General features: G+C 36.3%; 1 protein-coding gene across 1 annotated transcript in view; it reads right to left on the reverse strand.

Annotated features, from left to right (window-relative positions):
* Window positions 1–18,005, reverse strand: part of CFAP47 (cilia and flagella associated protein 47) — a 525,406-nt gene that overhangs the window by 399,552 nt on the left and 107,849 nt on the right. The window contains exons 23-24 of the mRNA XM_082717915.1: window positions 12,162–12,256; window positions 6,559–6,718 (exon numbers count right to left, since the gene is read on the reverse strand). Coding sequence (XP_082574041.1) covers window positions 6,559–6,718; window positions 12,162–12,256 — 255 coding nt within the window. The remainder of the gene's footprint in view (window positions 1–6,558; window positions 6,719–12,161; window positions 12,257–18,005) is intronic.

Consider the following 18,005-nt stretch of genomic DNA (forward strand, 5'->3'; position numbering starts at 1 on the left):
AAATAAGCTTCAGAATGAGGAGTATATGTAATTTTTCTATTATATTTTCAGAGTTCTAAACAGATAATAAAAGATGAAACATTTTTCAAATCTATCAATCACAGTACTCTATGTACTATTTCTTGTACATAGAACTGAAATGATTATAAAATGCCACACTGAAAAAAAAATAATAAGATATCATGCTAATAGATGTACCAGGACACTGAGCTAAGGCAACACAGTGCTAATAGCATATTACTGAGAAAATATACAGCTGAATGAACTCTAAAAAGCATAAAAGCCATAATAGGTTCTTATCATGCCTTTTCTGTTGATAACGTAGCTAGTTCTTGGTATTTTCTTTCGATTGCCACATTTGTTCTAGATATGTAAAACAGTACCATCCCAAAGATTCTCAGAGTGATTTACAGAGGGCACGCCCTCAGGAAGAACCTGTAGGTAAAGGCAGAAGCAAAACAGAGGAGGACAAGAAGATAGGGAAAGTTGTGGTTTTAAAATCCAGATTCAGACTGATCCCACAGCAGCTATGGGATGGGAAGTCACCAGAGAGGTTGGCCCTGCTGAGGGAGAGGTAGTTGGGCCAGCTGAGGTAGTAGAGCTGGTAAAGCTCACCCTCCTGGACACCTCTGCATGGAGCATCTTCCTTCCGTCGAGGGGAACCTTTTAGAGAAAGGGACAGATATTGAAAGACCCCTCCCCCAAAAAGCCCCCTCCCCTAGAAGATAGATAGGATAACTAACCACTTGTTTGCTTTTCTGTGAACCGCTGGCTTTTAGGTATAAGATTAGGTTATTAATTGTGGGATTAATTGCTCTCTTGCCCTTCTGTAACTGCTTGGCTTATAGAAATAATAGGGACGCCATGATGGCATTCCTACCTTTCCCCTTCTTGTTCCCCCTTCCCGCCTCTCTCCTTCCGCGCTCGGGCCCTCAGAACCAATCAGCCTGTTCCCCCTTCCCGCCTCTCTTCCCGCACGCGGGTCCTCAGAGCCAATCAGCAAAACCCAAGTATGCCTTTTTCAAAAGTTCAAACTGTCCACCAATCAGTTGTGCCCCACCCAAAACTTGTTTGTACCTTCCTATAAAAGACCCCGCTTCACTCCGGTCGGGGTGCTCGGTTAGCTGGAGCTGCCGACCACCCGCCGGTACCTGCGTGACAATAAACCTCTTGCTGTTTGCATCCAGTGGCAGTGTTGGATTCTTGGGTAAGGGGATCCGCGGGTCTTTCAATATAACCTGTCAGAAGCCAATACCCAAAACTGAGAGATGGATCAAAAAAGCCAGTAATGGGAATCTGGATAGGCCCAAACAGCATACCAAAGACTGAAATTCTGATGTTGCTTTTTAAGTAAGAATAATTAAGAAGAATGACAGGTAAGCTACTGTAACACCCCTTTTAAATAGAAAAAATAGTCTGGAAATGGCATTTGGTGTGATTCTTTAGTTATGGCATATGAACTATAAAGGTATTGAAGCAGATGCTTTAAATTAAAGACAAATACCAGTATAGAGTTCCTCAAAAAGGAGAAAAAGATGTGTTTCCAAGCATCTTCCTGCTGTTCCTCTGCTTCAGTCTGCTTAAAGAAGTTGGTTGTTAATACCCTCACTTCCTGAAGCTCATTACCAGAAAAATTCTATTTTTTTATGCAGCAGGAATTCTCAAGTTGGGAATGTGCCCCCTGGGTTGTGAAACCTTGAGGCTATTTACATGAGAACTGAGAAAAATCTTATTCAAGGAAAGTGAGAGTCTAACCACCCAAATTAGATTCAAGAACAGTGGTTTGGCTTCAGATGGGATTGGAGATTTGCTTTGAGCTCAGTATGGGTCACATATTCTATCACAGCCCCAGCCACTGTCCTTGTGGCAGTCCAAGGAAGAGATAAGAAAGGGGAAGTGAAAATGTTGGGTTGGTGGGCTCCGGGAGTGCAGCAGGAACAATGGAAATGACCACCAGGTCCCACTGTCTTCCAGCCTCCTTTCCCCGCCCCCTTCTCTCCCTTGACAATCCGGCCAAAAGGATGTATGCCCAGGTCACCTCTCTATAGGTAACCCGATACCTATGCAGGAAACAGATAAAAGACACCCCCCCAACTCCCTCCCAGTGCGACTTCCCCCACTCCCCTTTCCAGAGCCAACAACCTCCCCGGAGGGTGCCCACCTCTTCCTAGCATGACTTTCCTGGCTCCCCTTCTCCTGAGCCTCGAAACTTCACCAGAGAGTGCCTTTAATAAATCTTGCCTTGTGCCCACTTTGCCTGGTGTCGTGTTTATCTTGCCTATAAAACCTTACAGAAAAGTAAAAACCACCTCACTAAAACTCTGACAGTGTAAGGCAGCCTTACTAGGTCTAGCCATGTGGAGTAATGTAGATCTACCCTACTTTAGGTGATATTTATGGCAAAGGATGCATCTATGATGAGGGAGCAGGAGGCTGGCTGAAGACAAAGCAAAAGCTGGCACCTTGCACCCCCTCTCCACCCGCTCCCCTCCGTAATATGTGCAGCATTCCTCAGGCACCCCTGACTGCCATAAACAATAAACAAATAGTTAACTTGCAGAGATCACAATCCTGCAAGACAGGAATCTCCCTTGCTCTACAAATGTCCTAGAGATCTACAAACAAGGAGGTTACCTTATCAATAGCACAAATTTCCAGAGGCAAATTACTCTCAGTTCCTCAAGCCCTAATGTCTCCCTCCCCATCATAAATGAAACTGGAGGAGGCTGAGGTAGAAGGGAATGTAAATGACAGCAGGATCATAACATCCCACCAAGAATCTCCCAACTATCTTGATGTTAATGGCTGGCCTAAAGATGACATTGATCAAGCCACAAGGGCAAGGCCTCCTCCCTGCACCTTGTAGGCCCTCTTTAACATATGAAAACTCAGTTGAAACCTCCCTTCCCCTCACCTTCCCCCAACTGCAAGGTATATAATCTGCCATCCCTCACAACCCAGGGCAGCAGCTATTCCTGCCCACGGGACCTGTCCCTGTGCTTTAATAAACCACCATTTTGCACCAAAGATGTCTCAAGAATTCTTTCTTGGTCATCGGCTCCGGACCTCAGCCCATCAAACCTCACCTAGGTTCTAGAACTTCATCATCTATAAGCCAAAGGAAAAAAAAAAAAAAAAACAGAATGAGACATAAAGCCTCCCCCACACCCCCACCATGGCTTGGGATAAGAGGCTTATCACAGTCAGATTACAAGGAAAGAAAAGGACAGAAGCAAAGTTTAATCTGTTTCTAATGCCTGCTAGAAGAAAATGGCAGATGCTACATTTAGGCTACAGGATAGCCCAAAGAACAATGCCAAGATCTCACCAATATAACTGGAAAAAATCCTAAGTTAATAAATGATTAACATACACACACACACAAAAATTTGTCAACAGAAACCCCCTGAGAAAGTTCAAGCATTGGACATATATACATATGAATATACCTAAAAAATGTGTGTGTGTGTGTGTGTGTGTGTGTTATAGAATTGAAAAATACAACGACTGAAATGAAAAATGAAAAATTCACTAGAGGGATTCAACAGATTTGAACTAGCTAAACAAAGATTCAGCCAACATGAAAAAATGTCAGTTGAATTTATTCAGTCTAAGGAATAGAAAGAAAAAAGGCTTTGATTTATCTTTAACTGAAGATGGTATTTAAGCCTGAATTCTAAGCCACCTCTGAGACTTTCATTTTCGCCTGAGTTATCTCCCATGTATACATGAACCTTACATGTATACATGAAATACACACGTTAATAAACTTGTTTGTTTTCCAAGAAAGAAAGAAAAAAGAATGAAAAATGAACAGAGCCTCAGAAATCTGTAGGGCATTATGAAGAACACTAATATATGCAAAATAAGAACCCTTAGGATGGAGAAGAGATACAGGGGGAAACACTGTTTGAAGAAATAAGGGCCAAAACATTCAAAATTCAGTTTTAAAATTTTAATTAAAAATTTAATTTAAAAAATTAATCTAAACATGTAAAAATTTCAGTCAACTGAAGCAGCAATCCAAAAACTTCTCACATATAACAGCCAAAACCCAAATGTACTCATTGGTGAAGTCTACTAAACATTTTGAGAAGAATTAATATCTATCGTTATATAAATATCTTTCTATTAATATGTATGTACATGAATACTTCCCAAGACATTCTCTAAGACAATGGTAAAAGAAATGAACACTTCTGTTTATGGCCATTTGAGTTTTTAATAAGGGTACCAAGACAATTCAATGAGGAAACAATATTCTTTTCAATAAATGACGCTGGGACATTCGTGCAAAAGAATGAGGATGGAGTCCTACCTTACACTGCATTAAAAAAAAATAACTCAAAATAAGCCATAGACTTAAATGTAAGAGGTAAAATTACATGATTTTAGGAGGAAACATCAGAATAATTCACCATGACCACAAGTTATGTAATGTTTTCATAGATATAGTGCTGAAGGGGTCCATGCCTGGCTAAGTTGTTAAGAAATCTGACTTTGGCACAGGTCATGATCTCAAGGTCCTGGAATCAAACCCCGCCTCAGGCTCCCTGCTCAGCGGGGAATGTACTTTTCCCTCACCCTCTATCCCTCCCCCTGCTCATGCTCTCTCTTTAATAAATAAATAAAATCTAAAAAAAAAAATATATATATATATATATAAAACTCTGAAAAGCCAAAGTAACAAAAGAAGAACTGGATAAATTAGACTTCATCAAAATTGAGCTATCTTCCATTAGTTGAAAAGAGAAATCTCAGAGTGAATTATTTTTCAAATTGCATATGTAATAAAATAATTTTATTCAGACTACATGAAGAACAATGAAAACTCAAAAATAAAAAGACAGCCAAATTTTAAAATCAACAAATGACTCAAACAGACCTTTCTCCAAAGATGACGTACAAACTGACAATAAGCACATGTAAAGGTACTCAACATCTTTAGTCATTAGGGAAATGCAAATAGTAACTACGATGACCTACTACTTCATACTCGCTAGGATAGCTAGAATTTAAAAAATTACAAGAAGAGTTAGCAAGATGTAGAGAAACTGAAACCCTCATTCACTGCTGATAAGATTTTAAATTGTTACAGTTACTTTGTGAAATAGTTTGGCACTTTCTTAAAATATTAAACATCAAGTGGTGCCTCAGTAGCTCAGTCAGTTAAGTGTCTTCCTTCGGCTCAGGTCATGATCTTAGGGTGCTGGGATAGAGTCCTATATCAAACACCCTGCTCAGCAGGGAGTTTGCCTCTTCCTCTGCCCCCATCCCACTCATGCTCTCTCTCTCTCTCTTGCAAAAATAAATAAATAAAATATTTAAAAAGATATAATACACATCAAATTATCCCATGAACCAATACCACTCTATGATATATAACCAATTAAAGGAAAACATGTAGCCTCACAGAACTGTACATGAATATTCATAGCTGTTATATTCATAAGAGTCAAAAAGTAAAAATGATCCAAATGTCCATCAACTGAATAGACAGTGAATGTCTGCACAGAGAACATGTGATATATCCTTACAATTACTGGAAATAGAAAGGAATTAAGTATTGACTGACTTAGAAAACAAAGAGAATAATCTTTGAAAAACTTCCAGATTTAACCACAGAAGTTCAGTATAGGAGCCAAGAGCCAGATAAACTACAAATACATTCTTTTATATATATATAGATAGATAGATAGATAGATAATTAAAAAGAGTAACTTAAAAAATCTCATCCAAATAATGATGCATATAAAATAAAATTTCATCACTAGAAAAACATGGTATTCATTGAAGGGAAAAACTCAATTGTATGCCTTATTCTAGAAACAGGAAAAAAAAATATATAGTTCATTTAGAAAAGTAAACGTGCAAGAATGGCCAAGAATTTTTGTAACAGATTTGTAATGACAGAAAATTTGTCACACCAATTACAAAAAGGTACAATAAAGTTGTTTAATTTAAAAACACCAGTAAAGGGGCGCCTGGGTGGCTCAGTGGGTTAAGCCGCTGCCTTCGGCTCAGGTCATGATCTCAGGGTCCTGGGATCGAGTCCCGCATTGGGCTCTCTGCTCAGCAGGGAGCCTGCTTCCTCCTCTCTCTCTCTGCCTACTTGTAATCTCTCTCTGTCAAATAAATAAATAAAATCTTAAAAAAAAAAAAAAACACCAGTAAAGAAGTGGACATATAGATAAATAGACATGCTGACCAGATTCCCCCACAGCAAGTAATCCAAGAGTACAAGCTAGATGTGGCAATCCCTTTTCTGACCTACACTGCAAGTCACAAACCACCACATCTGGAATATCCCAAGGGTAATATATCAGCCTTATGTGATGTGGGACGGGACTCTATAAGGGCATGAATACCAAGAGGTGAGGATCACTGGGAGTAATTTTGGGGAATGGTGAGGACAAAATTCTAGTACGAAACTTCTTAGAACTGTTTTAAGAACACATAAAAAAAAAAAACCTAAACTTTTGTGTACATGGTAAAATTAAATAATATGTGAAGGACAAATTGAAATATCTATAACAAATGCTGGAAAAAAGTACTTACTTGGACAGAAACTTATGGAAATATTACATTCTTCATGTGGGTGCAGAATCCCACTCAGCACACTAATCTTGAATATGCCATCTTTGAAAAGTTTCCCAGTGCCACTAATATCCAAAGCCCATTCCACATCTTGTTTTGAAGTATTATGTAAGACAAGATCCTGTTTACAAAGAAAATAACTAAATAAATAAGACATTTATAAAAATTACAATATGCAGTATAAAATTTAGCTTCTTTTACCATGCCAACTTGAAGAACCTATGTACAAAATCAAATGATTAAAAGTGGAATTCATGAAGAGATCGTTTAAAAAGTGATGTTGGGCAAAAAAGTGGTATGCAAGTGTGTTCATTGCCTATTAACAACTATGAAAAATACACAAAGGACAGTGGGGTAAAATAAAAACATCAACATAGCTATGCTAGCTAGCAAGGATGGAGAGAAGCTGCAATCCTCACTCATGGTTGTGAGACTGTAAAATGGTATAGTCACTTTGGAAGACAGTTCAGTAGTTTCTTATAAACATATGTCTACCATATGACGCAGTATTACCACTCCTAAGTATTTACTTAAGTGAAGTGAAAACCGATGTGCACATAAAAATCTGTATGTTAGTGTTTATAATAGCTTTGTTCATTGCAAAACAATGGAGGAAGAAACCCCAAGATTTCCTTTAAATAATGAATGGATAAACATTCCATACAATGGGCTAAAATTCAGTGATGAAGTAAGTGAAGTATTAATTCAACAAAAACATAAGTGAATATTAAATATATCTTGCTAAGTGAAAGATGCCAGACCCAAATGGCTAAATTTTGTATAATTAAATTACCTGTCAATATGGAAATGCAAAATTGCATGGATGGAAAAAAACGAATCAGTGGTTCCAAATATTGGTGGAAGGAGTAATAGCTTACTACAAAGGGGTTACACTGAGAATTTGCAGTGTCATGAAACTGTTTTGTAATGTATTGAAGTGGTAGACAAAATTATTCTATGTATTTTTCAAAACCCATAGAACTGTATACTACTAAGAATGGATTTAAATATATGTAAATTAAAAACAATCAAACAACATGTTGAGAATGCCAGGATGGATTGTAGAATTCAACACACTATATTACAGATGTATGAAACAGTATCACCAAAGTTAGTGGGGGTGAGGAGGAATGGCTTAAGTAACAGAAAAACTATGTTTTGAATGGAAGCTATAAAGTTAAAGACCAAAAAATAGTCTTTATAAACACTGTTGGTAAATATGTTGGTAAATATGTTAGCAATTCTAGCTACAGGTTAAAAATTCTGAAACTTCCTTACTTACACTACAGTTAAAAAGTAAGAAAATACATTATGAATAAGAGAGCCACATTTCTTATGGTCAGAGAAATTAGTTAAAAATGAGGAAGGAAGAAATACTGGAATAAACTTTGTGTTAGATTAGATTAGATTCAGAAATACCAGTTCGAATTCATCTTTAGGTAGTTAGCTAAATAGATGGATGATAACAATAGAATGATAGATAAATTATAGATATATTTATATTTACAAGTTAGTATACAAATATTTCCTGATTCTATATGCAAAAAGGACTTAGAACATGTGACACCCCAGTAGCAGTTAGCACACCTAGTGTACAGATCTTGGTTACTAAATGCCATTCTTCCAAAAATGGCAGTGGGGTTTCTTGGAGAAAATATTGATTCTAGAGCTAGAAAAAAATAAAATAAAAGATAAACATGGACCATTTTTTAGTACCAGAAAGTATGAGAATGCTTAAAAATCATAATGATGGGGGATGCCTGGGTGGCTCAGTCAGTTAAACGTCTGCCTTCAGCTCAGGGCATGATTCCAGGGGCCTGGGATCTAGTCCCATATCCAACTCCCTGCTGAGCAGGGAGCCTGCTTCTCCCTCTCTCTGCTGCTCCACCTGCTTGTGTGCATGCTCTCTCTCTCTCGACAAATAAAGAAAATATTTTTTTAAAAAATCATAATGATGGAAGCATGTCAAAAGACCAATCTAAAAGAATTCCAAATGGCCAGAGCTGGAACAAATTTAATAACAAAATAAATAATGTAATATTGATTGTAACTGAATGTATAAATATTTGTGAGGTGACACGGCATATTAAGTAATAAAATAACTAATAAAATAAATAAATTTTCCTTGCAGACAAATTCCAAATAATATATATAAATCCCCCCTCCAGAAGGTACAGCTTGACCCCCAACACCTTGAGTGTGGGTTGAAATTGACAACTCACTTCTAAAATGCAGTGTGTGGGGCACCTGAGTGACTCAGTGGGTTAAGCCTCTGCCTTTGGCTCAGGTCATGCTCTCAGGGTCCTGGGATTGAGCCCTGCATCAGGCTTTCTGCTCAGAGAGAAGCCTGCTTCCCCCGCCCCCCTCCCTGCCTCTCTGCCTACCTGTGATCTCTCTCTGTGTTAAATAAATAAATAAAATCTTCTATAAATAAATAAATTAAATAAAATGCAGAGTGTGAAAAAACAGAAGCAGTTTATGCAACTTTTTTTCAGTTCTCCTGACATATATCACCAGTGATAAGTTATGCTGATATCATGTACTCCCTTCACATGATGTGACAAAAAAGACAATTCACGTCTGTTACATTCTGCCCCAAAACCCATGAAAAATAAGAATGAAGCTGAATAAGGTGGGAAAAATCAGACCAGTGAAAATTAAAGAACATTCTGCAACAGTACCAAAACAGTACTCTTAAAATATAACAAAGTCATGGGGCGCCTGGGTGGCTCAGTGGTTTGGGCTGCTGCCTTTGGCTCAGGTCATGATCTCAGGGTCCTGGGATCGGAAGCCTGCTTCCCCCCCCCTCTCTCTCTCTGCCTGCCTCTCTGCCTACTTGTGATCTCTGTCTGTCAAATAAATAAATAAAATCTTTAAAAAAAAAAAATATATATATATATATATAACAAAGTCATTAAAAAATGAGCAAGACTGAGAGCCAGTCATATATCAGAGGAAACTAAATGAAACATGATACCCTTAATTGAACCCTGAAACAATAAAAGGACATTACTGAAAAACTGGTGAAAAACAAATACAATCTATGGTCTAACTAATAATTTTGTTCTAATGTTAATTTCTTAAGTCTGAAAAATATTTTATGCTGTATAGGTGTTAATAATAGGGAAAGTCGTGTAAAGAATACATAAACTCTTTGCACTATGTTTGTAATGTTCTGGTAAATCTGGGAGCTATATGCAGGACTTGTGTGCAGACTTGTCTCTCCAGTACAACATACTATTAAAATAAAACCCTCAACTAGGTATTGTTTTAACTTTACCCTTCAAAATTTGAAAAGTATAGAATTATCCATACAACTGGCAACACAACAAAATAGTGTACTTCATCTCTTTCTAAAGTATGATTGATTTAAAATATTCAGGATTTTAAAATGAGTCAATTTTATTCCCAAAGTCTCTCAGTACATAAACATCTATTTAAGTCTAATATTTGCATCTTATAAAGAAAAAAAAAACAATTTTAAAACAGAAGATGGAGATGTACTAGTCATCTGAATGCCTCATTTTACTCATTCTGAAATGAGGAAATGTTAGATCTCTAAAAATACTATCCACTTTTCAATCCTATCCCAAGAACAAAACTGATGCAGTCATCTGTAAGGAAACATTGTTTAGTATGTATAGTATTGTTAGTTTTTAAATACCTTCATCAAAATGATACATGTACACACCTTACACAAATAATTCAAAAGTGCTTTTTTAAAAAAAGAGAACAGTTGTCCCCAAAAGTCAAGCAAACAAAAAACAGATGACCCACTCAACTCCTCATCAAGAAATCTGCTTCCCTGAAGCAACTAATTTTAGCTAAATGTTGGATTTTCTCTAGTTATACCCTGATTCTAAATACAATGTTGATATGGTCTACTTTAGTTGTTTTTTTTTTTTATTGCTGCCTTAAATTACCACAAACTTAATAGTTTAAATGAACACAAATTTATAAAATTACAGTCTTGTAGGTTATAAGTTCAAAAGGCACATCACTGGACTAGGATCAAAGTGTTAGAAGGAACTATGATAGTTTCTGGAGGGCTCTAGAAAAGACTATTTCCTTGCTATTCTCAGTTTCTAGAAGGCCTACACATTCATTGGCTGATGGATTCCTTCCACTATCTTCAAATACAACAACATCTTATCTCTCTACCCTCCTTCTGTCATCACATTTCCTTCTGAGCACAGGAAAGTTTCTCTGGTCTTAACCACTCGTGTAATTCAACTGGGACCACCTAGATAATCTAGCATCATTTCTCTTAATCAGGGTCCATCATCTCCATCACATGACACGTCAGAAAAATATATTCTATAATACAAGAATTCATGCTATTCACTATTCACGCTAGTTCTTCTGTCAACTTTAGATAATCTCCTTTAATTACCCACTAGGTAAAATGAATTTTACTCCACTTTCTTCTACCATTCCCAACCCTTCTGTCAACTTAATCTTCACATACACATTGTACCTATCATACACCTGTCATTTCACACGTAATATATATGATCAAATTTTAATTTTGCCCCATAAAATATTAAGACTTCTCTGTATTATATATTTTATTATGACTATATAAATATCCATGGCAAATTCAAGTAGTGCATCATAGACACATTTCTTTCTCTGTGGAGCCAATGTGACTCTTTTGCCACTCAAGAGAGAAAGCACTTTTCTAGATTGTCTTTTATTATGCCAAATGAATAAAATTTCAATGATATAAAATAATCTCACATTTATAAAGGGACTGCTTTTCCTTTGGATTCAATCCAGTTCAGCTCACTAAAGCTTCCCTTCTAGCCCTACAGCCCCACAGACAAAGTCTTCTGCATCCTTGAAGTTATGTTAGAGTCAGAAGTTTTACTGATAATTTATACTTGAAACAGTCACATGTCAATTTCAGAAGAGATCCTATATTCTTCTCTAACTATAATTTCATATAGGACTCAGCTATTATTTGACACATGCAATGTTAAATATTTTTGCCATGCAATTTTTCTTCAAAGCTAAAGAGGTTCAGAATTAATTGTAGGAAATGCAATATATAACATAATAAAGAGTTACTATAAATACAAATTTCTAATATATATGCATGAGCTTCCTTTATGCATGTCTTTTTTTTTCTTCTAGGTAGATTCATAATTAGGAGAGACAGAGATATCTAGTAAGAAAAAAGACTAGATTTTTATAGAAGTCACCTTATTATATACCTGGATCTTTCCAATTTTTATTATTACCTTTCACCACATTTCCTTACCTGAATGGAACATACGCCACATTAATTTAATCATAGCTTCTATTTATATAAGAAGATACTAGTAACTTAATTCTATTTAAAATATTTTGAATAATCCTATTAAATATATGTATATATTAAAAATGTATATATAAAAATGAGTATTTGTATACTTTGATAATTACTTCTGAGAAATATTATATGTGTAAGTTCTCTAAAACAAAGTATTCCTACAATATGTGCTTCAGAATAATCAACTCAGTAAACTAAAAACCATAGTAAAAAAAAAAGGTTGTAAACTACATCAATTCTTTATACATACCTGAGTTTTTGTGACCTTGTTATTAGAATCCAAAATATGCAATGGCATTTCAAATACAAAATCAGTGTTGGATAATCTCAATGGTGCTTGCAATACTATGAGAGGAAAGTAAATATACTGATAAAATAGTAAGAGATATTCGCTTATAGATAATTATTACCATACTTTTCAATACAAAATAAGAAATAATAAAATTATGTTTTATTTTTATGTAACCAGACAGAAAACAAAGACATACTTTAAAACTTTTATAAAATATCGTGGCTTATCACATCTATAAAATTCCAGTTTTGTATTTCAATGGTAACTAATTACAAGTACAATAAAAAAATTACCCTTGAGATATTAAGAGCATAAAATACATTAAATATTGAGCTCAGAATAAAGTAAACATAGTTAAAAAGATCTTTATAATAGAGCTGACAAATGCAGAAGCACAGAAGTGAAAAGAAACTGCCTTTTGCAAATATTTTCTCCCAGTAAGTGGTCTGCCTTTTTGGTCTTTTGACAGTGTCTTTGGAGAGCATAAATTTTTAATTTTAATGAACTGCAGTTTCTCAGTCCTTCTTTCACAGATCTTGCCTCTGTTATTATATCTAAAATGTCATTACCAAACTCAAGTCCTGTAGATTTTACCTTCTGTTATCTCCCAAAAGTTTTGTTAATTTTGCATTTTACATTTAGTTCTGTGAACCATTTTAAGTTCATTTTTGTGAGGAGTGTAAAGTCTGTCTCTAGATTCATATCTTTGCTTGTCATATCCAGTTGTTCAACAGTATTTTTTGAAAAAAACTACCTTTTCTGAGCATTACTGCCTCTAATCACATGTCAAAGATCAGTTGACTACATTTATGTTGGCCTATTTCTGGGCTCTCTTTTCTATTCCACTTCCTATTTGTCTATATTTCTGCCAATACCAAAGTCTCATAATTATTGCACTTTTGTAGAAAGTCTTGCAGTTGGACAGTGTCAGTCCTCCAATTTTGTTGTTCTCCTTCGGTAGTGTGTGGGCTATTGTGAGTCTTTTCCCTTTCCATATAAACTTTTAATCAATTTTGCAACACCTATAAAATAATATTCTGGGATTCTGACTGAGATTGCACTGAATCTCTAGATCAAGTTGGGAAGAAGTGCCATCCTAACAGTATTGAGACTTCCTATGCATGAACATCGAATACCACTCCCTTTAATTCTTCTTTGATATCTTTCACCAGATAAATTTCATCATTTGATATCCTTCCTTAAATAGATCTTTTTATCTATATTCTTTTTAATTAATTTTATTTTTTCAGTGTTCCAAAACTCATTGTTTATGCACCACACCCAGTGTTCTATGTAATATGTGGCCCCTTAATACCCTCCACCAAGCTCACCAACCCCCCACCCCCTTCCCTCCAAAACCCTCAGTTTGTTTCTCAGAGTCCACAGTCTCTCATTGTTCATCTTCCCCTCTGATTTCCCCCAATTCACTTTTCCTTTCCTCCTCCTAACGTCCTCCATGTTATTCCTTATGCTCCACAAGTAAGTGAAACCATGTGATAATTAATTTTCTCTGCTTGACATACTTCTACTCAGCATACTCTCCTCCAGACCCATCCATGTTGATATAAAAGTTGGGTATTCATCCTTTCTGATGGAGGCATAATATTCCATTGCATATATGGATCATATCTTCTTTATCCATTGGTGTATTGAAGGGCATGTTGGTTCTTTCCACAGTTTGGCAATTTTGGCCATTGCTGCTATGAACACTGGGGTAGAGATGGCCCTTTTTTTCACTATATCTGTATCTTTGGGGTACATACCCAGTAGTGCAATTGCAGGGTCACAGGGTAGCTGTTTTTAATTTCTTAAGGAATCTCCTCATTGTTTTCCAAAGTGGCTGCACCAACTTGCATTCCCACCAACAGTATAAGAGGGTTCCCCTTTCTCCACATCCTCTCCAACACTTGTTTTCTGCCTGTTGATTTTGGCCATTCTAAATGGTGTAAGGTAGTACCTCAATGAGGTAGTGTCCTTCTGTATGTCTGACTACAGTCTTTAGCTTAAAATCTAATTTATCTGATATGAAAATCACTATCCCAGCTTTCTTTTGAGGCTCATCAGCATGAAAGATGTTTCTCCATCCCTTCACTTTCAGTCTGCATGTATTTTTAGGTTCCAAATGTTTCTTTTGTAGACAGCATATGGACGGGTCCTGTCGTTTTATCCAGTCTGCAATCCTGTGCCATTTTATGGGAGCATTTAAGCTATTCACACTAACAGTGATTCTTGAAAAATACATTTTTATTGACATGATGTTGCCTGTGAAGTCCTTGTTTCTATAAATTGTCTCTGTAAATTTCTGTTCTATGTCACTCTTTGGTTCTTTCTTCTTTTATAGAACCTCCCCCCCCCCTTAATATTTCTTTTAGTACTGACTTGGTACTAAAACCTTGCCAGTCTTGGAAGCTCTTTATCTTTCCATCCATTCTGAGTGACAGCCTTGCTGGATAAATTATTCTTGGCTGCATGTTATTCTCATTCATTGCCCTGAATATGACTTGCCAGTCCTTTCTGCCTTGCAGGTTTCTGTGGACAGGTCTGAAGTTATTCTGATGGTCCTTCCTCTGTACGTAAAGAATCTCTTCCCCCAAGCTGTCCTTAAGACCACCTGTCTGAAATTCTGATCTGTGAATTTCATAATTAAGTGTCTGGAGGTCTTTCTAGACTTGTTGATATTGGGGGGGGGTGTCCTTTCTGCCTCTAGGGCACAAACACTTGTTCCATTTTCCAGATTGGGGAAATTTTCATCTAGAATTTGTTCACCTGTATCTTCTAGTCTTCTCTCTTTCTCCACCCTCTCAGGGATCCCAAAAATTCTGACACTGGAACATTTCATGGCATCATTTATTTCCCTAATTCTGTTTTCATGGCTTCTAAGCTGTTTGTTCCAGGCCTCCTCCTGATCCTTCTTTTCTATCAGTTTGTCTTCTAGTTCACTAATTCGATCATCTGCCTCTGTTACCCAAGCTGTTAGAGTATTTAGATTAGATCGGATCTCATTGACAGCATTTTTTAGTACTGCCAGATCAGCCTCACTTCTGCCCTTAGAGATTCTATGTTGCCACTAATGGTCTTCTCCAACCTGGCCATTGCCTGGATAATTGTTATTTTGAATTCTCTTTCCGAGATACTGTTTATGTCCATATCCAATACTTATGTGACAGAGGGCACAGTCTCTGAATTTTTCTTCTGTTGGGTGTTCCTCCTTCTACTAGTCATTTTGGTGAGAGGTGGTTGAGGGAATATATAGATGAATTAACCACAATCCAGACAAAATGCATCTTGTTTTAGTTTCATCACCCAGCAATGCTGGCAACAAGATGGCACAGAAGACACCACTGAGGTCTCAGGAAGGGCTCAGGGAGACAGGAGAAAGTCTGTTAGGCACCCTTTCATTTAACCACCTCCTCCAAATAGATCTTGTCAATACTTGTCAATATACTTAAGTATTCCACTTTTGGTTGGGTAATAATATAAATGGTATTTTGTATTTAATTTCAAATTCCATTTATTCATTGCTTGTATATGTGAAAAAAACTGACTTTTGTACTCTAAGTTTGTATCCTGCAACCTTGCTATATTAGCTTATTATTTCCCTAAGTGTTTTTCTTAACTAAATCTTTCGGGTTTTCTACATAAATGATCATGTCATCAATGAATGCAGAGTTACTCATCTTTCCTAATCTGTGTATCTGTTGATTCCTCTTTGTGTCCTATTGCATTAGCTAGGAACATCCTAGCTTGGTTTCTGACTTTAATGAGAAAGCTATGAGTTTCTCATCATTAAGAATGATTGGGACGCCTGGGTGGCTCAGTTGGTTAAGCAGCTGCCTTCGGCTCAGGTCATGATCCCAGCGTCCTGGGATCGAGTCCCACACCGGGCTCCTTGCTCCGCAGGGAGCCTGCTTCTCCCTCTGACTCTGCCTTCCACTCTGTCTGCCTGTGCTCACTTTCGCTCATGCTCTCTCTCTGACAAATAAATAAAATCTTAAAAAAAAAAAAAAGAATGATAATAGCTGTGGGTATTTGTATACATTTTTTAAATCAAGTTGAGAAAGTTCTGCTCCAGTCCTCATTTACTAAGTTGTTTTCATGAATGGGTATTAGATTTTCTAAAATATTTTATCTCCCCTGAATCTACTGATATGGTCATGTGACTTTTTATTTTTCTCTGTCCTGTTCATATAATGGAATGCATTGATTTCTGAATGTAAACCAACCTTGCACACATGGGATAAATTTCACTTGGTCATGGTACATAATTCTTTTTACACAATGTTGGATTTGATTTGCTAATATTTTGTTAAGGACTTCTGTATCTATGCTGAGAAGAGATATTGGTATGCCATTTTCTATTCTTGTATTGCCTTTGTCTGGTTTGGTATTAGAGTACTATTGCCCTCAAAATGAGTTGGGATGAGTTAGAACGTATTCTTTCTGTTTCTATCTTCTGAAAGAGATTGTAGAGAATTGATTATAGATAATTGGTATGACTTCCTCTCTAAATGTTTCTTTTTTAAGATTTTATTTATTTGACAGGCAGAGATCATAAGTAGGCAGAGAGGCAGGTAGAGAGAGAGAAAGAGAAGGAAGCAGGCTCCTTGCTGTGGAGCGAGCCCAATGCAGGGCTAGATCCCAGGACCTGGGATCATGACCTGAGCCGAAGGCAGAGGTTTTAACCCACTGAACCGCCCAGGCGCCCCTTCTCTAAATGTTTGATAGAGTCCACCAATGATCCCATCTGGGCCTGGTGCCTTCTGTTTTTGAAGGTTACCAATTATTGATTCAATTTCTTTAATATACTGAGGCTTATCCAGACTATTTCTTATTGTGTAAGTTTTGGCAGATTTTGTCTTTCAAGGAATCGCTCCATTTCATCTGGTTATCAAATATGCATGCATATTGTTGTTGATATATTAACCTATTATCCTTTTAATTTGAAGAAATATTTTCCAAAAAAACTGAAATGCTCAAGATTAAAGTCTTATTGACTAACATTTTGACCTCCTTAAACATTCACTGGGATCCAGATTGTCAGGAAATGATATAATAGTTGGTAATGAAGCCAGCATTGTGAGATTCACTAATATCATGAGAGAACAGGCAAAAATCGACAAACATTTAAGGAACTCATCAACATGAAGGAGAAATAATTCAGCAAAAAATGAGACAATGTAGCAACAGAAAAAAATGTCAAAGGAATCATCACAATACAAGTAGAGAGAAAAATTGTTGTTTTTATCTTTCAGAAGTCTATAAGTAATGAAACAATCAGAAAAAAAGTTAACTCTCATTAGTTTAAAACTGCCAAAATAATTTCTCAAGACATAATAAAGTCAGAAAAATATCCTGAGAATTACAACAAAGAAATAAGGGAAAGGACAAGAGGAGAGAAAATATAAGATAATTAAAATATATAACATAATCCAAGATGTACAAAACACAACCAATAAAGCCTTAAAGAAAGAAATATAGAAAATGGTGGGAAGAACTTTTCAAGGAAATAGTTTATGAAAACTTTATAGAACCAGAGGACATGAATTTCTATTGAAAAGTTCCACAAGAACATACAACAAGAGAGACACACTAAAATTATCAGTGTGAAATAACAGAATTTTATTCTAAACCAAATTATCCTTCAAGTGTGAAAGGAAAAACAATGATATTTTCAGACATGGAAATTCTCAAAAATTAGATCCCTTTTGCCCTTTCTTTAGAAGCCCCTGAAAGATACAATCTACCTAAACAATGCAGTAAACCAAGAAACAGGAAGGCAAGAGATTGAAAAAACAGGAGATT

This window comes from Mustela nivalis (genome assembly GCF_964662115.1).
Source record: "Mustela nivalis genome assembly, chromosome: X".
Taxonomy (NCBI): domain Eukaryota; kingdom Metazoa; phylum Chordata; class Mammalia; order Carnivora; family Mustelidae; genus Mustela; species Mustela nivalis.